Source organism: Saccostrea cucullata, unplaced genomic scaffold (assembly GCF_032062105.1).
Source record: "Saccostrea cucullata isolate Sc308-1 unplaced genomic scaffold, CSIRO_AGI_Scuc_v1 ctg305, whole genome shotgun sequence".
Lineage (NCBI taxonomy): Eukaryota > Metazoa > Mollusca > Bivalvia > Ostreida > Ostreidae > Saccostrea > Saccostrea cuccullata.
The window spans coordinates 489098-514188 of record NW_026938238.1 but is presented as its reverse complement, the minus strand read 5'-3'; the positions used below and the strand labels follow the sequence as shown (position 1 = coordinate 514188).

General features: G+C 32.7%; 2 protein-coding genes across 2 annotated transcripts; one reads left to right on the top strand and one right to left on the bottom strand.

Annotated features, from left to right (window-relative positions):
• The first annotated feature begins 3713 nt into the window (after positions 1-3713).
• Positions 3714-17949, top strand: LOC134249726 (uncharacterized). The gene is made up of 6 exons (XM_062732074.1): positions 3714-3758; positions 9317-9532; positions 10224-10328; positions 11250-11274; positions 15618-15642; positions 17730-17949. Exons 2-6 carry the CDS (start codon positions 9319-9321, stop codon positions 17835-17837), a joined length of 477 nt encoding a protein of 158 aa, XP_062588058.1. The 5' UTR covers positions 3714-3758; positions 9317-9318; the 3' UTR covers positions 17838-17949.
• Positions 17950-19185: 1236 nt separating this feature from the next.
• On the bottom strand, positions 19186-22112 carry LOC134249725 (transmembrane emp24 domain-containing protein 5-like). The gene is made up of 4 exons (XM_062732073.1): positions 21842-22112; positions 20810-20927; positions 20233-20378; positions 19186-19712 (listed from the first exon to the last, which is right to left on the bottom strand). Exons 1-4 carry the CDS (start codon positions 22052-22054, stop codon positions 19479-19481), a joined length of 711 nt encoding a protein of 236 aa, XP_062588057.1. The 5' UTR covers positions 22055-22112; the 3' UTR covers positions 19186-19478.
• Between the last annotated feature and the right edge of the window lie 2979 nt (positions 22113-25091).

Here is a 25091-nt window from a genome sequence, read left to right as displayed (position 1 = left end):
ATTAAAATATCAAACAGTCATCTAAAGATGTTCCTCTCTGGACTGAAATTTTTATCTCAGTAAGTACATACATGTATATAGAAATAAATACAGACATTTTTTAATGATAATAATTATTGTGAAAATAGACTGTGCAACACTTTACATGCATGCTGTTATGACCTGCATTAAACATTACAGTTTTCTTTCTTAGGAAAGTCCGCTTTTGTTTAAGTCAGTAGATAAAGTATATATGCACCCGAAACTAACTTAAACAGATATGTCAGCATGATTATGAATACCCAGAAATTTAAAGATCCTCTATTATCTACATATGTACTTCTATTCCCGAAAGTTCATATAGTATCGATTTATTTAAATGCAGACTCCGTTTAAAGGTGTACATATAACCCGTAAAGCGTTTTGTCTTCTTTCCCTAAGAAATAATTTAAAAATAACTCTCTTACCTATAAATATAATTTCTAAACATTTTTGATTTTTTTTCTGCTATAGACTATTTGCTTCCTCCAGTATGCCAGTGGATAATAGATTATTTTATTTACAAATATTATTTCTTCTGTTTTCATTATAACTTTTTTTATGTTTCTTGTTTTTGCCGTTTTATAGTTCATATGTCTACAGGACCTAATTTTAATTAAGAAAAATGCTATTATAAAGTGCAAGATGTTAAAATCAATTATAATTCAAAGCTCTCACGATTTTATATTGTCAGCATGCTTTGGGGACCCAAAAATTAAATTATGTTTATTTTTGGTTGGTGATTAAAACCTGCTTATATCTTACTTAAATAGTTTTTCTACGGGTGGTGGTGGGGGTGGATGGGTAATAAATAACTGGACCGAAATTCATACAAAAACGTAACAAGGCATCATGGCACAGATTATATCATTTTGAAATGTCAAATCGGCAAATTATCCAGACATTTTGCAGGATTCAGAATGTCCCAAATACATGTAAATCTAATAAATCGAATCGACCAGAATTTTTTTTTCTAATTTATGCTGTTGTTAACTGTACACTTATCCTTATCACCTGCATAATAGGCTTTATATCTCTCAGTCGATTCAATGCTCTACCTAAGAACATTTTAGCAAAATGAGGCAAGCTCGGGACAAACAAATTGATGAAGTAGGAATATGAATAGAAACGTTTGAAAAGTCTTTTTTTTCCAAGTTCTATGGTCGATATAATGAAATTCGCAGCAAATACAAATTATTATTAAGGTCTTCCGTCTTCAGCGGAAGACCTTCTAGTGATTCTACTGTTTCTTATTATTATTATTATTATTATTATTATTATTCTTATTTTTTTCCCCAAAATTTTGTGCAGGCGATTTCTCGAAAACTACTCGGTGCTTTTCAATGAAACTTTCAGGAATCATGCGTCATTATACGAACCTTGTTCATCAGAAGGAAAATTTGGAATACTCACCTTCGGTTCCAAGTTATTGACATTTTTCTGATTTTAAAATGGATTTTTGTCGCCCCTTTTTTACGAAAATTGTCAAAGATATTAACTGGAGACTTGTTAGAGATGATAGATGATGACTTTTAGATATGTGAAATCACCTTTTTGTGTGTCGTCAGTACTTCCGGTCGCTATCGGAAGAGAATTTAAAAAGTCCGTATTTTCTAACTTTTTTGTTTTTCAATATTTTTCATTTATTTTTGGAATGTTAATAGAAACCGTTCTTATAATGCTTACTATATAATTCGTTTGAACATTCATAAATCCAAACTCTAGATATTAACATTTGAAAATCTGAAGCGAGTCCAATATGGCGGCTGTCTACGTCAACTCCGACATTTCGCAATAGGGGTTTTCAGAGGCAGCCAAGCGTTTGCTTGAACGAAAGTAAAAAAGGATAAATGAAATGTAAAGGAATACGGGGATTGTCACGAAGTAGTTACGTTGCAATTCTGTGTCAAACTAAGTTTAAATCCATGGTCGTCTCAAACGTCTTCTATAATTGGTTTTGGCTGGTTCTCAAAGTAGAAAAAGAAAAGACTAAATGTGCAAATGAAATACATACCTACTATCATTTGTTTTGCGGAAAAACAGATCTTAAATCTTAGTTACAAATAATAGTTTTAAGAAACAATATCGATGTATGTAGTCAGTATCAAACGTATCCACTGTTTTGCTCATGCACCCTAGAGTCATATTAAACTATATTTGTAATAGGAAAGACAAACATAAGAAAGCCATTCTTTAGAAGAATTGAGTTTATATTGATATTCTTGTGTCAAAGATATGATTTAAGTTATTGAACATAAATTGTATCTGATTCCTTGACCGTCTTAGGGCGACACATGTTTTTCTGCGAAACATTTCAACCTTTTCATGCAAGTTTAACTAATCGGGATAGTTCAGTATGGGGATAAACAGGAAATTTTAAAAAGTAAAAAGTTATTACAGTTTCACTGATTTAGTGTTACTTATCTATTTACGTCATAGAATTTGTAAATGTGTTAAAAACGATTTCTTTACCTTGAAATGTTAGCTATGAGAACGTTCTTTTTATATTTCCATTGAAGCTATCATACCTATTTAATGGGACATTCCAAAGAAAAGGCGCGAAAATTTACTCGTGGCGTTTGACGCAAAATTATGAATAGTGACCGCCTTTCATTATTCTAAGACAGATGTACTGTTTCAGAAGTATATACAAGTAGATTTAGAGATGTGGTCCCAATAGCGTAACAGTAAGCGCTTTGGATTTTCATGCTGGCGACCCGGGTTCAATCCCCTTTGTTTCCATAAAAAGTTTTATCACTTTTTAGCTCGATTTTGCGGGGTTTTTTTTCAGAATCGGACGGAAGACCTCTCGTTGCTCGCAACGAGTTTCTTTTCTAGTTAATTAAATACTGATTGATGTTTTCAAACTAATTGTTACACACTGAATCGACAACGGAATTTTACTTTTCTCCTAATCGTGACAAGGAGTCCATGGGGGATGTGATGATTGGTAGGGGATGCTTACTCCTCCATGGCTGCTGATCCCACCTTTGATGTTTTCGAGGTTCATGTCTGTTCCGCTCTTAGTTTTTTGTTGAAGATAACTGTATTTTCTTAATTACTAGTATATCCCCTTGGAAGAAGATTAATCATTCTTTGAACAATTTACAATATGCCTTTTAACTTACCATACTTAGTGCTAGCTTTGGTTAAGAGGGGCTAAGTTGATTTTTGAAAATAAGTTTAGAGACCTACAAATACAGATGCCGAATGATGAAAGGCTCACTTAAACTTAAAGCTCAGGAGAGCGTAGTGAAAGAGCCAATTTTGCCGACCCTTCTTTATGCTATCTAAATGAGGCGCCCTTAAGCATACAGAAGGGCATTAAAATCTATGACAAGGACGATAGTAAAAGTATTTTGCAATTTTATGCTCATCCTATTTTATTTGCAATCCATTCATGCATTTCCTTCAGCTGAAAATAATATAGAATTAATTTTTAATCGCCTGATGAGTTCAATTCATTTTTATTCTGTACATACATTAAATGCTGTTGAATACAATTTGTGACTTGCTGACTAATCTTTAAGGAAAAAAAAACCTTTCTTCCGAACAGATATATACATACATATATTTTTCAAATTCGACTCTCAGTATATGTCTAAGCATGTTTCTTAATAAATCATTTGAATAAGATAGACAAGAACTCTAGTCCTTGAAATTCTTTTAAATATTGATCGGTCTTTTTTTAAATTCCTGTCTGAATTCTTATACTTTGTGGAGTATTTTTTTTCTTCACAGTAAGTACAAAGAAAAATACAAACAGTTGCTTTTAATGATAATATATTACTCGTATATTAGTGTAAGTAAAATTTGCATTCTTTCATGTCTTGACCTCTAACAAACTAATAATTTTATATTCATATCTATGTCTCTTTTGAGTGAAACACTTTACGAGTATTTGCCCCAAATAATTTGACACTTCCCCCATAACAAGGATTCTGATGTAAATTATGATTTAATTTTTGTTTCATTCCATAGAGAGATAATGTACTCGAGACTAACATAAACAGATATGTCAACATGGTTATGAATACCTGCACCCAGACTTTAAAGTGCTTCTTAAAATTATCTATATGCTCGTTTAAATATACTCCTTATCTAGAAGGTGCATTTGAATGCAGTCCCCAGTTTACTATATGTGAAACCTGTAAACCGTTTTGTCTGATTTTTCCCTAGACAATAATTGTTAAAACAAGTTACTCCTCTCTAAAATAATTTCTTTTACAGAAAGATTTCTCTATGTAAAGGTTACATGCCGAAAACTGTCCATTCTGTGAGAAGAAAGAACTATTGGAGGGCCGTTAGGCCCGACAATAGTTCTTTTTTCTCACAGAATGGACAGTTTGAGGCTTGTAACCTACTTAAAACATTTCATTCCATTGTGTTCAGAATGGACTCTCTTAGAAAAGTTTCTCTCTTGCAACGTCAATGAAGTAAACATCCTTTGTATTAAATTTGGCATTGTCTTCTTAGTAGACTGTCTCAGGTAAATTTGTTGATTTAAATACTGTGAATAGGATTCACTTCAATTGTTAACTTAGTGGACAGTTACAGGTGAGTTCCTTGGTTTTGTATAAAAAGCATGCACATCGAACACCACTTCTTAGTAAATGTCCCTGCGGTTAGGATGTCCTCTTCACATGGAGAAAGCGTGTTTTTAACACAAAACAAGTTTAGAGAAGTTGATGAACAACAAAACAACACGGATGGCATTCTCAGTGATATTTTGGATTTGGAAAGAGAACATCCAAAAAAACAACCGAATTTTGACCTCAAAGTAGATATTTTTTCGGATATTTCTGACGAGGAACTTGTTAAGGCCACCCAAGACATAGAAGGAAAAGAAAATATTGAAAGGTTTGCACGGCTCAATCAAGAAGATTTGGATAATTTGGTTAAGAAAGGTTTATCGAAGAAAACAGAGCAAAAGTCAAAGTGGGCAATGACTCTATTTACGAACTGGCAAAATGAACGAAAGCGTATGTTACCAAACCACGATACATTTATGTACCAGGATATTATGATAATGAGTGATGAGGAAATCAACAAAACAATGAGTTTCTTTGTAGCTGAAGTGAGGAATAAATCTGGAGAGGATTACAGACCCAATAGCTTGTATGAAATTGTGTGTGCAATTCAACACAAATTACGACATGAAGGTAGATTCATAAACTTTTTGGATGATGATAAATTTCACGATATGCGCAGTATTCTTGATTCAAAGATGAAAGAACTCTCTGGGCGAGGCATGGGGATAGAGCGGAAACGGGCAGAGATCATAACTGAGGCTCAAGAAGATGAAATGTGGTCCAAGGGAGTTTTAGGAAGAGATACACCTCAAAAACTCTTAGATACTCTACTGTTTCAACTAGGACTACATTTTGCACTACGAGCAGGACAGGAACACAGAAACTTGAGGGTTGGGACAAACAGTCAGATTTCTCTTTCCATGGATGCATCTGGACTGCGATATCTCGAATATAGAGAGGATGTCTCCAAAACAAATCGCGGTGGGCTCCAGCACAAAAATCTGCAACCTAAAGTTACCAGAGCATACCAGAACAAGAATGTTCCCGAGAGATATCCTGTGCTCACGTATGAAAAATATCTGCATTTAAGGCAAGTATATTGTTGTTAATTTCCACCAAAATATTGCTGTAACATATGTCTTAATTTAAAACACTTTAATCTATAATATGCAATTTTCTTTTAAAGGCCTGAAGCTGGTAAAACCAATGCTCTCTATTTGCGACCTCTGCGGTACCCCACAGATTCCACTTGGTACGCCGACTCCCCTGTTGGAGTACACACTCTTCAACAGACCGTCGCAAAACTGTGTAAAATAGCAGGATTTACTGGCCACTACACAAACCATAGCCTCAGAGCAACCGCCGCAACACGCCTTTACGATGCTGGCATTGATGAGCAGCTAATAACCGAGAAAACTGGACACCGCTTGACATCTGTTAGATCGTATAAAAGAACAAATGAAGAACAACAGCAAAGAGTGAGCAAAATCATTCACGGTGAAAATCAGTGTGATGTAGCTATCAAGAAAGCCAAAACCGCAGCCGAAAGTGATTCTAATGTGTGTGCACCAGCTGGTGCTAGTGAAATTGAAATTTCGTCTGGAAGTGTATTTTTCAAATTTAAATTCTAAAGTTGGAATAATTATTACAATGTGTGTAATTCGTTGTTCATGAATAACATGTATATCTTTTGTGTTGGATTTGTTGTTATTTTTTCTTAGTGCTTACCTGTAACTGTCCAATAAGTTGTAAAAAAGTGTCCACTATTTTTAATAGTGGACAGTTTTTCCAACTTATTGGACAGTTACAGGTAACTTATTGGATTGTTTTTGTTATTTCAAGGATAAGAAGGTATTAAAAAAACAAAAGATGATGTCATAACAATGTTTTAAATTATTTGATGGTCTTTTAGATATTGATATTGTATATTATTTACGCTCAAAACATATCAGTGGTAATAGGATACATGAGGGTTAGGAAAAACTGTTTATTCTATATTTAGATACTGTTGTGTATATCTAAAAGTATTTTGTTTTTATAGTCTGTAAAACTTTTATGTTTTTTAATATTTTGAAGCTTTCTTGGGTGTAATTTTGTTATTGGTGTACTAGTACTTTTGTCGGTAGAGTCCCAACCTGTCATTCCTATAGATATGTCCAAAAACGTTTTCCTTTTAGATGATTTTGCATTTTTTATTTAAATATTTTGTTGCAAGATTGTTGATATATTTTGATACACCTAAAAAGCACAGAAAATCATCCTATAAGAAAATGTATACAATTAACTAATAGCATGCTGGAAAAAAAGGATATTAATCTCTAACACAAATTAAAACATTGTTATGACATCATCTTTTGTTTTTTAATACCTTCTTATCCTTGAAATAACAAAAACAATCCAATAAGTTACCTGTAACTGTCCAATAAGTTGGAAAAACTGTCCACTATTAAAAATAGTGGACACTTTTTTACAACTTATTGGACAGTTACAGGTAAGCACTAAGAAAAAATAACAACAAATCCAACACAAAAGATATACATGCTATTCATGAACAACGAATTACACACATTGTAATAATTATTCCAACTTTAGAATTTAAATTTGAAAAATACACTTCCAGACGAAATTTCAATTTCACTAGCACCAGCTGGTGCACACACATTAGAATCACTTTCGGCTGCGGTTTTGGCTTTCTTGATAGCTACATCACACTGATTTTCACCGTGAATGATTTTGCTCACTCTTTGCTGTTGTTCTTCATTTGTTCTTTTATACGATCTAACAGATGTCAAGCGGTGTCCAGTTTTCTCGGTTATTAGCTGCTCATCAATGCCAGCATCGTAAAGGCGTGTTGCGGCGGTTGCTCTGAGGCTATGGTTTGTGTAGTGGCCAGTAAATCCTGCTATTTTACACAGTTTTGCGACGGTCTGTTGAAGAGTGTGTACTCCAACAGGGGAGTCGGCGTACCAAGTGGAATCTGTGGGGTACCGCAGAGGTCGCAAATAGAGAGCATTGGTTTTACCAGCTTCAGGCCTTTAAAAGAAAATTGCATATTATAGATTAAAGTGTTTTAAATTAAGACATATGTTACAGCAATATTTTGGTGGAAATTAACAACAATATACTTGCCTTAAATGCAGATATTTTTCATACGTGAGCACAGGATATCTCTCGGGAACATTCTTGTTCTGGTATGCTCTGGTAACTTTAGGTTGCAGATTTTTGTGCTGGAGCCCACCGCGATTTGTTTTGGAGACATCCTCTCTATATTCGAGATATCGCAGTCCAGATGCATCCATGGAAAGAGAAATCTGACTGTTTGTCCCAACCCTCAAGTTTCTGTGTTCCTGTCCTGCTCGTAGTGCAAAATGTAGTCCTAGTTGAAACAGTAGAGTATCTAAGAGTTTTTGAGGTGTATCTCTTCCTAAAACTCCCTTGGACCACATTTCATCTTCTTGAGCCTCAGTTATGATCTCTGCCCGTTTCCGCTCTATCCCCATGCCTCGCCCAGAGAGTTCTTTCATCTTTGAATCAAGAATACTGCGCATATCGTGAAATTTATCATCATCCAAAAAGTTTATGAATCTACCTTCATGTCGTAATTTGTGTTGAATTGCACACACAATTTCATACAAGCTATTGGGTCTGTAATCCTCTCCAGATTTATTCCTCACTTCAGCTACAAAGAAACTCATTGTTTTGTTGATTTCCTCATCACTCATTATCATAATATCCTGGTACATAAATGTATCGTGGTTTGGTAACATACGCTTTCGTTCATTTTGCCAGTTCGTAAATAGAGTCATTGCCCACTTTGACTTTTGCTCTGTTTTCTTCGATAAACCTTTCTTAACCAAATTATCCAAATCTTCTTGATTGAGCCGTGCAAACCTTTCAATATTTTCTTTTCCTTCTATGTCTTGGGTGGCCTTAACAAGTTCCTCGTCAGAAATATCCGAAAAAATATCTACTTTGAGGTCAAAATTCGGTTGTTTTTTTGGATGTTCTCTTTCCAAATCCAAAATATCACTGAGAATGCCATCCGTGTTGTTTTGTTGTTCATCAACTTCTTTAAACTTGTTTTGTGTTAAAAACACGCTTTCTCCATGTGAAGAGGACATCCTAACCGCAGGGACATTTACTAAGAAGTGGTGTTCGATGTGCATGCTTTTTATACAAAACCAAGGAACTCACCTGTAACTGTCCACTAAGTTAACAATTGAAGTGAATCCTATTCACAGTATTTAAATCAACAAATTTACCTGAGACAGTCTACTAAGAAGACAATGCCAAATTTAATACAAAGGATGTTTACTTCATTGACGTTGCAAGAGAGAAACTTTTCTAAGAGAGTCCATTCTGAACACAATGGAATGAAATGTTTTAAGTAGTTTACAAGCCTCAAACTGTCCATTCTGTGAGAAAAAAGAACTATTGTCGGGCCTAACGGCCCTCCAATAGTTCTTTCTTCTCACAGAATGGACAGTTTTCGGCATGTAACCTTTACATAAAAAAATAGCAGTTCCATAACAAACTGAATAATCTTTACTCAGTTTTGTACTGTGTTGGAACAAATGCCAAAATTCTTTATATGGAGACAATTTATGGCTTTCAAACAGAAATGCAGAAAGTCTAAATACCGGTAATCAGGGAGATTAAACATTGCATTTATTTGTAATTAATGAAATTTTCCATTTTCTCTTCCTCTTTGTTTGGCCCTGATTTCAGTTCTACTAAAGTTTTATCAAGCATTTCCTCAATTTTAGAGATGAAGACGCTGGCGTTAGTTTTAGTCTTTGGAGTGGTTTGCTTTGGATTTGAACCATTGTCCCCTGACAAGACTTGTCCGAATTTGAAATTATCAGAGTTCTACGAGGGCCAATTCCTAAATAGGTGTAAGGAAGGTCAGACCCCCCACTGTCTGATTGATGACAAAAATAGACATGGACGGGTGTGTATAAAGGCGGTAACCATCCCGGCAGGTAAACAACAGCAATAGTCACGTATACACATAAAAATTACTCACAGATAACCATACACAAACATTTTTTACGTGTACAAGTAAACAACGGTAGAAGTCACAGGTAACCAACAGTAAAATTACTTACAGTTAAAAAATGTAAAAGTCACTTATTCAGATAGCGAAAAGATAGAATTACTCAGACTGGTAATGAAAAGAAAAAGGAACTAATATAGACGTCGAGTAGCAATTTTTTTTTTTTATAGATTTGTCGAATTACATGTAGAAATAAGTTTTTTTTTTATCTGGCAACCAACAGTTAAATTCATTTGAATGAGTAATCAATAGGAAAATTTACATATACATAATCGTTCATAATCAAAATCTACTTTTATTCGTAAAAAAACCCAGCAAAATCCCAATACACAAGTAATCTACGAATAAGGTAACCTAACAGTATGGAGATCTTACTGATAGTGGATTCTTCAACTAGTATACATATATTTTTTTAACAAACAAAAATGCAGGTCTTTTGTTGACTGAAAGCAATATTAACTGATTTAAAAATGCATCTTCTGACAGATTATTAATTCCTATAAAATATCCTATTTTTAAAACTTAATGTTTGACGGCATCAGAGTTTAAAATTTTCTATAGTTAAACAAAAACAAGAACAATATATACCCTTTGTTTCTTTTTAATTCAATACTCAGGAGAATGTCCGTTCTACGATTCGGAGAGGAGCATGATAGATAAGAGGAGATGTATTGGGGAGGATTGTCCTAAAAAAGATATACCGTCCAATGCCGCCAGTATATGTAAGTGTTCTGAAAAACAATAGCTTTTTAATATTTTTGTCTGAGCATATTTCGTGTCTAAACCTGATGTCCACCATATTCCAATAATGTTTCTCGTCAAAGAATAACAAAGGTAGAAGACATATATATGTAAAAAGTTAATTAGATAACAAAAATATACCTGGCTCTGAAATGAATACCCTTTATATTATGTGATAAAAAATCGACTGTTTTTATAAGAATTCATTATGGAAATATATTTATGCATATTTCTGCTTGAAGTCTGATCCAAGGCATTTTCTCTCCTTACTGATTACATTTGGCCCTTGGCTCATGGAACAGACTAATAGTTTAGTCGGAATTTTAATGACCTGTAAAATGCTTAATTATTATTGAATTAATCTCTAATTTTGCAGATAATAGCACATTTGTAAAGCAATATTGAAAAATCTTTTACTTTTAATCTGCTTGACTTCTACAATATTTTTGCAAATAAACATAAAGATTTTGATTAAAGCTTAGGATGATTCAAAAGTGCAAAAAAGTGACTGAAAGAAAAACTGCCATGAAAGAGTCTGGGTTAGTCTTCGGGGGCGAAGACCTTTCAGGAAAGGAAAGATGGTGATCAGACAGATCAATTAGCTCGGTATAGGAACCAAATACATGTGAATCAGTATGACGGTTTCAGAATCTGTATTGCATAGACTCCATTGCATTTCTCTCCTGACCAGTTATAATCACAATCAGTCAATAGCTATAATTTTGCGTTTCAATTTTAATGAAATAAAATTTTAATAAAATTAGACCAAACATTTCAAGGGTTCTTAACAGTATGCGGTAGGACTTTGAGATTGAGTTATTTTAATTTGTAAAAATAGTTTTATTATTATTTTTTTTTAAATATTCAATTAAATAATTTTTTATTTCTTTTTCCATCCACAGATGAAGGATGCTTTCAAAAATTCAGGTAATTGTCTTCACAACATTTTACACCAGAAACAATGTAATGATAATTCGTTAAATAACAGTAATCGAGACATGCGTTTTTTCACACAGATCTTGGACATAAATAGTACATATAACGTTAGAATATTACCATAGAATAAAATAATTAAGAACTTAAATCAATGTACAGATGTAACTTTTTTGAATTTGTGCACTATAATTCATTCAAAACAAGCATTTCTATATCTATATGTGCAAGTACAAAATCTTATATTCGAGTTTAAGAATTATATTTTTGTACGCTTTATTTCCTAAATCTATATCTAACTATCAATAAAATAGATAAGGATAAAGACTCTGCCATCTAGTGGTTGTACTAATGCTTTTATCTTTTCAATTCGATATATGTTAATTTTTTGCTTGATAGCTCAAAGGATGAACTTTGACAACAACAACAGCAACAAAATGACTCCTGTATAAGAATTATAACTTGTATGTGAAAATAAACATAGACAATAGATGTGCCATTACCTTTATTCATAAAGAACACCTGTAATTCTCTTACTAAATTCGTGATTTTATATATGTATATATAAGTATTGAGAAACTGACATCTTTTTACAAGCCTCTAACCACGTATTTGTTTTCATGTTTCTCAAATCTCTATATGTTTTGGAGAGTTGCTTATATTTCTTTGTTTTGCATCATATTAGAATGTCTTTTGTGTGTATAAATCTATATCTATTTTTCTTTTTACTTAAATCCCATAACATAAAGAATGATAAAAGTTTTATTTAACTGTTATAAGTGTAATATGTAGGACCAAAGAATGTTTAATTTTCTGACTACTCTTTAATGTCTCTTAAAGGTACGTGGACACAGATTTGAAGTTAATATTATCTTGTATAACATCAGGAATTTTATATTTTAATAGCATTTCATACAAAATTTAATTAAAAATCTTATTTCATATAAAATTTATTAAAACTTTAATTTTTTTGTCGGGTTTAATTGACACATCCTTGCACTTTCACAAATTTGAACTTTATTCTTAATCCTTAGGAAAAGTGGCAATCTTGTTGTGTATTAAAATACATAAGTCGAAATATTATATAGAAAATATTAACTTCAAATCTGTGTCCAAGTACCTTTAAGAGATATGTTTTGCTTCATAAAAAATTGGTTACTTCAAATTTTTAGTACTAAGTTTAGATTTCCCCATTTGTTACACAGTTCATCAATTTTATATACAAGATCAACCATGTTTACATCATTGGTCCCCTTATTAGATGCCACAAGTGTAAAGTTAAATTAAAAAGTGATTTATTTTAAAAATGGTTGCAAACTTAGTCTACAAACTCTTGGAGAATATTGCCATTGTTTACGTGAGAGGGAGACGTAAACTACCTATACGCACTAAACACCGTACACGGGCTACACGTACACTACATTAACAAATAAGAAAAGTTGATGACTGAGAAGCTAAGGCCAAACAAGTTTGTCAGTTTTAGTTAGCCCTTATCATCTTTATATTAGTAAGTAAAACAATATAATCACTTAACAATAGTCAATTCCCATCTTTTATTATTTGGAAATTATTCCTTGTCTACTTATGTAATTAATAAAATATGTCACTCTGTCCAAAAGTTCTTTCGAGATTCAGGTAGATTTTGATCTCCTTTCCTTCTTCTGTTTCATCACGTCAATTATCCATTGACGTATAACTGTGATTGTTTATAACGTGCATGATAATTTTATTTGTAATTATGTTTATAATGCTTATCATTATTGTCATATAATATTATCGTAAGCATTGTTATACCCCCCGCTTGAAAAGCGGGGGGGGGGGGTATATAGTAATCGTTATGTGTCCGTCCGTCTGTACATACGTCCGTACGTCCGTCTGTCTGTCCGCCCGTCCGTTTACGCTTTGGGATACCCATCTCTTATCTGCAATATGGGAGGCGGGGGTATTATTTAGTGAGCTCACTGCTCACAGTACCTCTAGTTATAGATTTACATTGTATCAAATCTTAATCTTTAATAACTGTCTTTGAAATATTTTGTATATATATCATATATGTATAACTTTACATTTTCACTACAATTGTAAAATATTCGTTCGACAATCAGTATAATTATAATCATTGTATATATCACAGGGAGAGATTTTTCTCAGTTGCAAGAACTTGTAACCAATCCCTTTGTATGAATTATGCAATAAAATATGTTCAAAACAAAAGTAAAACACGCAAATATGAAACATGTGGCAGACTGTGTGGAGGAATAAACTTTTACTTTTTTCTATGAGTTTGCGTTTTCTTTAAGTTTGTACCAATTAAAGCCCTAGAAAAAAGTAACACTGTAAGCAGCATTTGACCAAGAAGAGTTTGGTGTCTTCAAGAGGTTCCTTAAGAAATATTTGTCAAAAACTAGAGGTACCTTGAGCAATGACCTCACTAAATGATACCCCCGCCTCCCATACGGTTATAACTGATAACAAAGTCCATGCTTTGCTGTGGCCAAGAAACCAAAAATATGTGTCGGATCAAAAAGTTAAATAAGAGGTGCACAATGGCAATATGTAATAAAGATTCTGTGAAAGTTTCATTAAATTTCACTTAGTGGTATACGAGGAGTTGTGGATAAGAGATGGGTACCCTAAAGCGTAACAGACGGACGGACGGACGTACAGCTAGACGGACGGACGGACGGACAGACATACCGATTACAGTATACCCTCTCACTTTTCAAGCAGGGGTATAATTGAAATAATTAATATGAAGATATTTCATTCCTCAAATATACAAATTTTGTAAATACATGTAGATTAACAAACATAAAAATGTTTAACCGTTTTTTTTTATAAAGATAGCCAATGCACTATGTAAGCACTCTTCGATAATTTCAAGACTGTTCCACAAAATAATGATAACTGTAAGTTGAATTTGGTATGGACACCAATTTAAGGTATTTGAGAACTCGTTTTTAAATTAATGACCCCTCCAATATTTTTTCTTTGAAATAATATTGGATGCTGATAAGAAAATAGTTCTACCAAGAAAACGAAAGCGTATGTGAAAACTTATATCTAAGATATAATTTTTATACTAGTATATGTCTTTAAGTATAAAGAAGAATTTTTCACGCTGTATAGTTTTCAGATAGATACAGATATGGAAAAGGGGTGAGTTTAAATAAATCTGTAAGGACACCAAAACACATCGATGTTGTGTGCAACATATCTGAAGAACCAGATTTACACTGAATAACATTGTTAAGACACTAAACTATTCCTTTTCTCGACATTTTACAGAAACCTGACTAAGGAAAAATAATATGATAATATTCTTACCAGGTAGATGCCTAATTTTCTAAAAATGCCTATGAGAAATAAAACATTAAATGTGCCAACGGTATAATTTAAAAATAAAAGTATTTAAATTAACAAAACAGATTTGATATACTTGCACATTGATTGAATGATGAAACACTGCATACCCTAGTGAAATAACGTTCACTTTTGAAAGAATAATTTCAATAGACATTTTGAATGCATTTCAAAACCTAAAGCAGGTTGCAAACACTATTGAAATAATGTTTAATATTGAAATAAAGATTTCAATAGTGAGTGAAATAATGATTTCAATAGTTGCTGGCAATTATTTCAATACCAAAACCACATAGTAAGCCTTATTGAAAAGAAAGTATTTTAGAAAGAACTAGAGGTACTGTGAGCAATGAGCTCACTAAATGATACCCCCCGCCTCCCATATGAATATAATGGCAGTGTCCATGTTTTGCTCTGGAAAATCCAAAATATATGTCAGATTAATTATTACGTAAGAAAACGTAATGAACAGGTCGTCTTTATATTTTTTTCAATAATGGGTTCTTTTTAATAAGGCTTGCAATGTGGTTTTGGAATTCAAATACGTGTCAGCGACTATTGAAATCATTACATGTATTTCGCTCACTATTGAAATCTTTATTTCAATAGCGGTTGCAACCTGGTTTAGGTTTCGAAATGAATTCAAAACGTCTATTGAAATTATTGTATCAATAGTGAATGTTATTTCAATAGTGGTTGCAACCTGTGTTTGGTTTTGAAATGCACTCTAAACCACTATTGAAATAATTATTTCAATACTTAGCGTTTTTCATTAGTGGTTGCAACAGTGCATCATCTTTAATTTACTTTTTATTATTAATATACTTTCTATATTAATAATATGGAAAAACAAATGATATGGATGAAGAGTTTATATAGAAAAAGTCTCTTCACCGAGTTCCAGTATTTTTATCTTGTTTAAATAGGGCTTTTCTTAATTATCCAAGTATTTTATTATATTTTTTCCTTCACAGATACAGGATGTTTTCGAGAATTCAGGTAAGTGTCTTCATTTTTACACTTAAAAATATGTAATGAAAATGATTTAAGATATTAACAGTGAACGAGACACGCTGTCTTATACAGGTATCAAGTATTATTGAACTTTGCAGTATGAATTAAAATACTTTACAACATAAATAAATGCATAAAGAACGAAAAGAAAATTGCATCATTTGAAACATTATTAATAATCTAAATATCCTATGAACAATTCACACTTATTTAATATTAATCATATTTGTGTACACGAAATATGGAGATAACGAACAGTATTCAAAATCAAAAGTTCATAAAACAAAGCAAAACAGGAAGAGCGCAAACACGGACCTCCAAAACATCAGAGGTGGGATCAGGTGCCATGGAAGAGTGAGCATCCCCTGTCGACTGGTCCCACCCGTCGTGTGTTTCTTGTCATGATCGGAAAATAACTAGGGATGTCAACGAATATCGAATAATCGAATTATTCATTCGAAAATTGATATTCGAATATTAATTCATGATTCGAATATTCTTTTTTAAGTATACAAGCATTAAAAAGAGAAAAAAAAACCTGGCAATTTTATTAGAAATTGAATCAAAAAAATAAAAAAAAAAAACACTCCTCTGGATTACAAACAAAAGTGTAGTAATTGATTTATTTGTTCACTTAATTAATAATAGTGTCCAGTACTTATAATCAGCATTGTTGTAAGGACACAATTTTACAGTATACACACGAAAAATATCATTAAAATCATTATCAGGAAATTAAAATTAGCAAAAAGTAATTGTTTTAAATATTTCACCGTGAGATAGTTGTTCTGCTAGATATAAGTTTGTAGGAGTTATCGATGTAGACTTTAGTAAGACATCCTAAAGAATCCTTTGAATTTTCAAAAAACAATCATTACATTTTGGATATATACTATTCAATAATTTAAAAAAAAAGTATAATTGCAGTGCATTTACCGAACTCTACATGAGTGTTTTTATTCCAAAATAATGCCATAAAACCTATACTACTTGACAGAAAACTGAAGATACATATATTTAATAATGCAAGATGTATTTTTTTATCGAATATTCGTATATTCGAATACTTCTATCGAATATTCGAATATCAGTTATTGACAATTTTGACATCCCTAAAAATAACGGAAAAATCCGTCGTCAATTCAGTATAAAAATAATGGACAAACAATTAGTGTGAAAAAGTCAGTCAGCATTTGACTCAATGAAAAATTGTATTTGCTGACAAGGTCATTGTATCGACAACAAAACGAAACGATAACTTAAAACGAGACTGCTGAAAATTCTTGTTTCATCAACTTGTCTGTCAATAGTTTACCTCGTTTTAGAAATTGCTCATACGTAGAGCATGCTCTTGCGTATCGAATCCATTAAGATATATAAACTCCGTATGCAAGTGATGAAGGTATATTGCTGCATAAGTAAGGGAAGTTGACGATAGAAAAGTTGAAGTCATTACGTTTATCATAGAGCTTGAATGTTAGATTATTATTTACTTCTTTTCAATAAAAATATCCAAACATGAAACACATGTGTCAGACTCTGTGGTACCTTTTATCTCAAGTTCACTGGGATATATGGTATCGGCATGAGATTGAAATAACCATTGTTAATTGACAATACGTCGTAGATATATCAAAATTCGAGCTGAAAACCACAGCAAGAGTTTTCTTCTTATCATCTATAAGATTTACGGCAAATTCTGCTTCATACAAATACAAAAATAATTATATAAATTTGCTAATAACGGGGCGCAATCGGTACCCATGAGAATTCTAATGGATTGTTGGAAGTCTTGGTCTCCGAAAACCAGATAGATATTGTTAATCAGAAGCTGAAGCATCTTTTTCTATCTCAAGTTCAGAGTATTTGTGTGTACATTCAGACTGTTTTTCACTAAATAATTTTTTTCAAATGACAAGGTAGGTAAATTTACTAGTTCCATTTTTATTGAAAAGTAGCTGTCAACGATATCAAAAAACCTGGATTTTATTTATCGTGGGACATGGTTGTGGATAAAGTTGAAAAGTCGTAAGTTTTATGTTGTTAATTTTGGTAAAATCTTGTGATTTCAGATGGCCCAAAAGTCCCTTGGAATTTCAAAGTATCCACATCTGATTTACACCACCTTTCGAATATATTGTTGCACAGTACTCTTGAAGTTTCTCCTTCATTACCGTTAATATTTGAATGAGGGGTAAAGAAAGAGACTTGGTTGAAAATTTACTGGAACCAGCTAAATATATTTGTTTGTAGGGATTTTTATGAAGTGTCGAAATCTAATACTAGTATATGTATGGTAATTCAAACTCATTTTGGTTGTTTGGAATATTAAAAATATTCAAAATTGTCATATGATTTTGAAGAATTTCTTCCTAAGAAAGGGATCGAATTATGAGCATAAGTTGGATTACCACTTGTAAAATTCAATCCAAGTTCTTCTAAAATATTTTATACAATGAGTCTTTCATGATCAAACGAAGACAATATTGTTACCTGCTTTGTCAGCAGGGACCAATACGTACTGATCATGTAATCTATTTAATTTTTTTAACTTCTAGATTATTGAATATATAAAGATAGATGGTTTTCAGATTCCCCTCAGTCTATCAATTAATACGCGATTGTAACATATATCTGATACATTTAATCCATTCTGACAATTAGTCAATGCCAGTTTTAAAAAATCTAGTTTTCTAGACGAACAGTATTCAAGCTATTCAAGTCCATAGACAATACAAAATTGTAGCAGAGCAAACACTGACCTCCAAGCCTCTCCTCTGATCTAAGGTCCTCATTATCATACAGGATATAATATTCATGTAAAACATGAACATGAATTCTTGAACATCCATAATACGAATGTGATTTTTTGAATTTGTTACACAATTGCAATGATCAAATATGATTGTTTAATTAAAGGGTTCCTTATTAAACCGTTATTTTCGAAAATACCTTTATCGATCCTGGATTTATGAGGGTTGCACGGTAAAATCGTACAATCGTTGCACGGAGAAAGCGTTTCTATTGAAAAATGATGGACACACTAAGCTGAAATTTTTAGAAAATATTTATTCATTATATTTTAGTGCATCTTAATTTTTTTTTCATAAAATATAGACAAAACATTATTTTTAATTTATGCTTATGTGCGGTCCTAGACAAGCTGTCCACGATTTTACCAGACCACTCCCGTTAAAGAGTAACTCAATTATAGATCAGGGCATGTTTCACCTTGCAGAACTTTGTTGTTAGAAACAATTATTTATATTTTTCAAATCATTTATTTATTTCAGGTTATATAAAATATGAATGAATAAAGATTTTTTTATCGCTGTATCTTTTTTGCACTTATCATTCTACATCCAAAATGGGAAATGCTTTGAGAACAGTACATTAGTATCAAGACTGACTTGGCTAGAACTGAAAACGTGGTTATTAAGTATCGTACGAATACATGCGAGACGGTACATGTCAGGACTATTTCTTTTCTCGGAAGGATATATTGTATGAGTTTTCCCAACTCCATCAACAATAACATTTATTTATCCATTTCTTCTGTACATTTCGCCCTTATTTTTCTTTCATCTTTTTGTGTTTAACAAATACTTTACTTTGGCAAAAATGCCCGTTGCGTAGTTATTGATATACCCACCAGGCCCCCTAGATCAGTATGCAAAAGTTGTAGCCAATCTACGAGAAAGGAAATAGTGTAGATACCATCTCATATATATACGTATTAACCACGATACGTTTTTAACCATGCATGATGGCTTTAAGGCAAGTTACATGTAAAGTCAATTGCTTCACCAATTGAAGGATCGCTAGGCTCTAGGTTTTTGTGACGGTGTCACTGCTGTAGTGCGGAATAATCTCCGGAGACAGAAAATCTGAAATACTGACGTCATGATGATGACGCTGATCTGGAATATGGACCAGTACATGATGTGTTTGTTATTTCCTATTGCTAAATACCAGTCCCGCACCACGTGCATACGGCTTTCTGATTGGTGGAACCTGACAATGTCTATTGAGGTCTGCACATCAGTCAGTGTTCTCTGAAGTGAAATTTCCAGTTTTATTAATTTTGTCGTAGACAATTATATGTTTAGAGATGACTTTTAGAATGATTAAAAAAAATTAATAAACCGTATATCCGTTTTTTTCGCGAGGATCTATTTTTCGCTTTTTTGCAATCATTTTTAATTTGCAAAATATAAAGCAGAAATTTTGTCAGCTATAATGTAACATAAAGACATTACCATTTTAAACCACAAAATCTACAATCGTAAAAAATAACTTACGCAAAATAAAAGTTGTGCTTATCTACCCCTTTTTCGCAAAATTTCCAACACGCGAAAAAAAAAAAACAAAAAAACCCGCATATACGGTATATCAAGCAAAATGCCTTGATGAGTTAAATTTGTGTTAATTTTGATTCTAATATTTTAATATTGTAGTACATTAATGGAGGAGTAAGCATAGATGATCAGTTCTGAATATTATTTTTTTAGTGAATAAAACTTCGAAAAAAATACTTCAAAGATTCTGTTAACTCTCAAAAGGATTTGTACGTACGGAAAAGTTTTGTGCGGTGAGGCTGATACTCTGGATTTCTTCCATATATTTTGCCCATTCTTCCATTATATAAGTTACAATATAGATGTACACGATCTTTCCCGAAAACCTGGAGTGTGTGTTGTCCATACAGACGTGGTGGTACCCTGTAACAATGTGGTAATTGGGATAATGTTGAATATTAAACTTCTTAATTAAAACAAATACCAACTACATGTATAATTTATATCAGCAAGTGATGCTTACTCCTCCGTGGCACTTGATCCCTCCTTTGATGTTTTAGATGTTCCTGTTTGCTCGATCCTGATTAGCATTGTTAAATGAACTTTTGAGCATAAATGTTGTTTGCTGACTCCATATATGTCATTAAAGCAGCTGGCAATATGTACCAGATGGTATTAACAAAAATGGCCTCCCTCATAAGAACCGAAATAGATATACTGATTTTGTTAAATTAAATAAATGGTAAGTATTCTTCAAGTATGGTAACTACTGTATTCTTCTCTGAAAGTGTTACTTTCATTTTGAAGTAAACCTAGATCCACTCCTTTGTTTTCTCAGACACACCCTGACTTACCCTCCATCGTCGCCTTGTAGCTGATGAAGCCCTCTGATTTGGGATCTTCGATCTGAATTGTCTTTAAGCTCGGGTCAATCGCTATCATTCGAATAGTTCTGTCTCCGCCCCTCAGAACCTAAAAATGTTTTTATAATTACTGATTTTGTTACTTGTCTCCCATACATTTCCCCCGAAAGATTTAATATTAAGGGACTCCGACCCTCAGCCAGGAAGGACAACTCTTTAATTTATAATTTAATTCAGTCTTGAAATGAAGCTTGAAAATTAAATCTTTTCATGCAACAATTTTCATTATATGCCTCTCAATGGGCTTCAAGGTTCTTTGAACTTCTCAGAGAGGTCTAATTAAAAGTAGAATTTTTTTATCCTGAAAAAGCATTTTTAGATACCAATGTTTATTAACATGATATGAAATTAGAAGTGATTTATGGAGCTTTGCAAAGAACCTTGAAGCACATTGAGAGACATATAATGAAAATTGTTGCATGAAAATATTTAATTTTCAAGCTTCATTTAAAGACTTTTTGAATTGAATTATAAATCAAAGAGTTCTCCTTCCTGGCTGAGGGTCGGAGTCCCTTAAGAATACCCTTAAAACTGTTTTGTTCGCTGCAAAAATGTTGAAAGCTTTATTCGGGAAGTACATTGTAGTACCATATTTCTAAAAATTATATGTAGTAACGTTTGCAGCCATATATGTTGTACAAATATTTTAGTAAGGCAATTTTTTGATACGGGTTATCCCTCATCAATCAAGGTCAACAACTCTTAAAAATTAATTAAGCCTCAAAATACAGCTTGAAATATATGTTTTTGTGTAGCAAATTTTATTTTATATTGTATCTTAATGTGATACGATATTCTTTGAAACCATATATACGGTAAAGAAAAGGATAAAATTCAAGAACACATTTTAAATAAAATTAAAGATCATCAGAAGAAAAAAAATTGACTGAAGTCTATTCTCAGTTGATGGTCTTTATTTTTAAAACATTCATGCAAGTGTAATATTAATGTGAGTGATTGTACCTCATATTGCACGTGAAACACTGCTCCCAGCGCCACCATCTGGGCAAAACAGTCCTCCTCTCCAGCTTTAACTTCTATCTTGAATTCGTGTGTCGTTCCAGGAAGGGCATCATAATCAAAGTCACCTTCATCAATACCACAAACAAAACGTGTTCCCTCATTCATAAGAGAAGTCACAAATAGTAATAAAATAGATGTAATAGAGGCCGCCATGTTTTACAGGTGAGGTTTACTATCAACAGACTTCTGGAAACACCAAATGTTTGGTCTCCCACGATATACATGTATCATCTTGGTCTGTATTTGTGTGCCTGTTTCATTTTGCTTTGTTTTTATTTCCTTTGATAACATTTAACAATCGTAAAAATATCATGTATATGACTGATAAAAAAGTGCATAATAACTGTGTGAATCTAGGCATATCAATGAAACCTAGGAGCTCAAAAGCTAGCTTAAAGGCTATAGTATGAAAAGGAGAAAAAATATACACATCTATGCTAAATATTTAGATAACTCTGTAATAAAAGCTGGTAAATTGGACAAGTGAAATAACTTAAAACACGACGTCGCGACACCACTGTGATAGATAACGTATGCTGTCCGGTACGGAAGAGTAAATGGCTCTACACTTGCTTTGTTATAACTTTGTATATTGTCTTATATTTTATCGACATATCAACATCTAAAGTGTTATACCTCCTTATTTATGCACATATTTTGAATTGTATTGAGCTTTATTTACATAATTAAAGGCAACTTCTTTTGTTCAATAGATTTTATTGCTTTAACTTTTTTGACTGAAATATTATACTGATTTTAAAATATCGATCGAAACAAAATATTTAATAATGTCAATATAGTATTGTCGATATGAAGAAATAAATATGAAGTTATATCTATATAGATATATGAATATTTTCGAGAAGAAGTCAGAAAAAGGTGTTTTTGAATTAACTTGGCGGGAGCGGGAATTCTAATTAATCTTCACTTCACTTGGGAATCTTATGTACCATGTATTTGCTATTGTGTACGATTATAGGCTGAAACAAAATTCAAAAATATTTGAAAAAGGGAGATGGAGAGACATCAACAGTTAGATTATTACCATTGTCATAGAGGGTTATTGTACCCATAACCACCCCTGAAGAGGGGGGCGATTCTATCATTGTTCACTGGCTATATCTCTTGAGTTCAGTGGGGGATTGTTAATCGCCAAAGAAGCGAAAGTAGAAAGTAACACTATGTATTATAAAAGTAACACTGATTATATATGTACTCTGTAAGTATTTGATGTTGTTCCACTCTGTGTTATACATAGGATTTGACTCATGAATGCGAACTTCAACAGTCTTGAACCCCCCTCCCTTGCATAAAAATATAAACACCAGATCTTACTTCTTATGCTCTAAATAATATAAAATAATTTGTGATTTCAGCCAATCTGTATAAGTTTAGTCACAAAGTTTAAAGGAGGAAAGTGTAGTGTCAGCCAAAATAAATATATAACAAACAAAACACCCCAAGGATTTAATAATCTAACTGTGAGAATTTTCTTAAATTTGGGGACATATTAGTGGATCTCTGTTGCACTCAGTTTTTTTTAAAGCTGGATGAGGGGCACAAAGATACTCTTGTCTCCCCATCATCAAAAGTGGTGATCGGTGCAATAGTCCACTATGGATCTATAACTTTTAATGTGTCTTCATCTCCCTTTTTTAATACTGGAGTATATACTTTTTCATTTGATTCAGCCTTTAATCGTACATGATACATAAGCTTTCACTGAATCCCGAGTAAAGTGAAGGTTCATTGGAATTCCCAACCCCGCCAAAATAATTCAAAAACGCTGTATTCTGACTTCTTTATCACAAATATTTATAAATGAAAATCGATATATCTATATCTTTATTTCATCATATCAACGATACTATATCGATATGATTAAATATCTTGTTCCGATCAATATCTGAAAATCAATATATTATTTCAGTCGATAAAACTTAAAGCAATAAAGTCTATTGAACAAAAGGAGTTGCCTTCAATTATATTAAGAAATCTTAATAACATTTAAAATATGTGCATAAATAAGGAGGTATAACACTTTACATGTTGATAAGTCGATAAAATATATGACAATATACAAAGTTATAACAAGTGTAGAGCCATTTACGCTTCCGTAGTCCGGAGAGGGCCATTTGCAGAATTTGAGCTCAACATCGCGCTAACACACAACAAGCTGTCACGTTAACACAACAAGTTCGCAACAACACGCCCTAGCGATAACATATAACGCGCTAACACGCTTTCAGGCAATACTTCGTCGCGAGTTGTATGTAGCTTGTTGTGTGTTAGCACGACGTCGTGTGTTGTGCGAACTTGACAATGTGTTTGTGTGACAGCGTGTTGTGTGTTAGTGTGTCAGCGTGTTTTTCTAAACGCGATTTTGAGCTTTGGCAAATGGCCCTATCTGGACACCATAGTAATGTTCTTTAATTTTCAAGATTTAAGATGAGTTTGACACAGCTGTTTCATATTTGGATATTTTACTTCAAAAGACGTTAATGGTAATCTAACAACCAAGATCTATGATAAACGTAATGATTTTAACTTTTCTATCGTCAACTTCCGTTAATTAGGCAGTAATATACCTTCATCATATATCTCAGTTGTTTCGATACGCAAAAGCATGCGCTACGTATTAACAATTTCTAAATCGAGGTAAATTATTGACAAACAACAATTTTATCAAACAAGTTGATAAAACAAGAATATCAACAGTATCAACAGTATCGTTTAAAATCATCATTTCGTAAGTTCTATGGTTGATACAATGACCTTGTCAGCAAATACAATTTATCATTGAGTCAAATATGCTGACTGACTTTTTCATACTAAATGTTAGTCCATTATTTGTACACTAAATTGACCACGGATTTTTTGCTTTATTTCCCGATCATGATAAGGAGCACATGGCGGGTGTGACCGGTTGGCAGGGGATGCTCACTCCTCCATGGCACCTAGCTGAACCCACCTCTGATGTTTTTGAGGTCCGTACATATGCTCTGCTCCTATTTTGTATTGTTTTATGGACTTTTGTTCTTGAATACTGTTCGTTGTCTCCATATGTTTTATGGAGACACAGAGATGTACTCATACTTCATTGGCGTCGGAAGGAAATTGAAAGGGGGGTTAAGTGAAGGAGAAAAAAAATTCAAACGTAAAAAAAACTTGACAAGCAAACCAAAAAAGT

Excerpts from the sequence above, each read along its gene's own strand:
- LOC134249726 (XM_062732074.1), top strand. The coding sequence starts at position 9,319 with ATGAAGACGCTGGCGTTAGTTTTAGTCTTTGGAGTGGTTTGCTTTGGA. Across the intron at positions 9,533-10,223 it reads GGCGGTAACCATCCCGGCAG|GAGAATGTCCGTTCTACGAT; the intron begins GTAAACAACAGC and ends TTCAATACTCAG. Across the intron at positions 11,275-15,617 it reads GGATGCTTTCAAAAATTCAG|ATACAGGATGTTTTCGAGAA; the intron begins GTAATTGTCTTC and ends TTTCCTTCACAG.
- LOC134249725 (XM_062732073.1), bottom strand. The coding sequence starts at position 22,054 with ATGGCGGCCTCTATTACATCTATTTTATTACTATTTGTGACTTCTCTT. Across the intron at positions 20,379-20,809 it reads CTACAAGGCGACGATGGAGG|GGTACCACCACGTCTGTATG; the intron begins GTAAGTCAGGGT and ends ACATTGTTACAG. Across the intron at positions 19,713-20,232 it reads TCACCGCACAAAACTTTTCC|AGAACACTGACTGATGTGCA; the intron begins GTACGTACAAAT and ends ATTTCACTTCAG.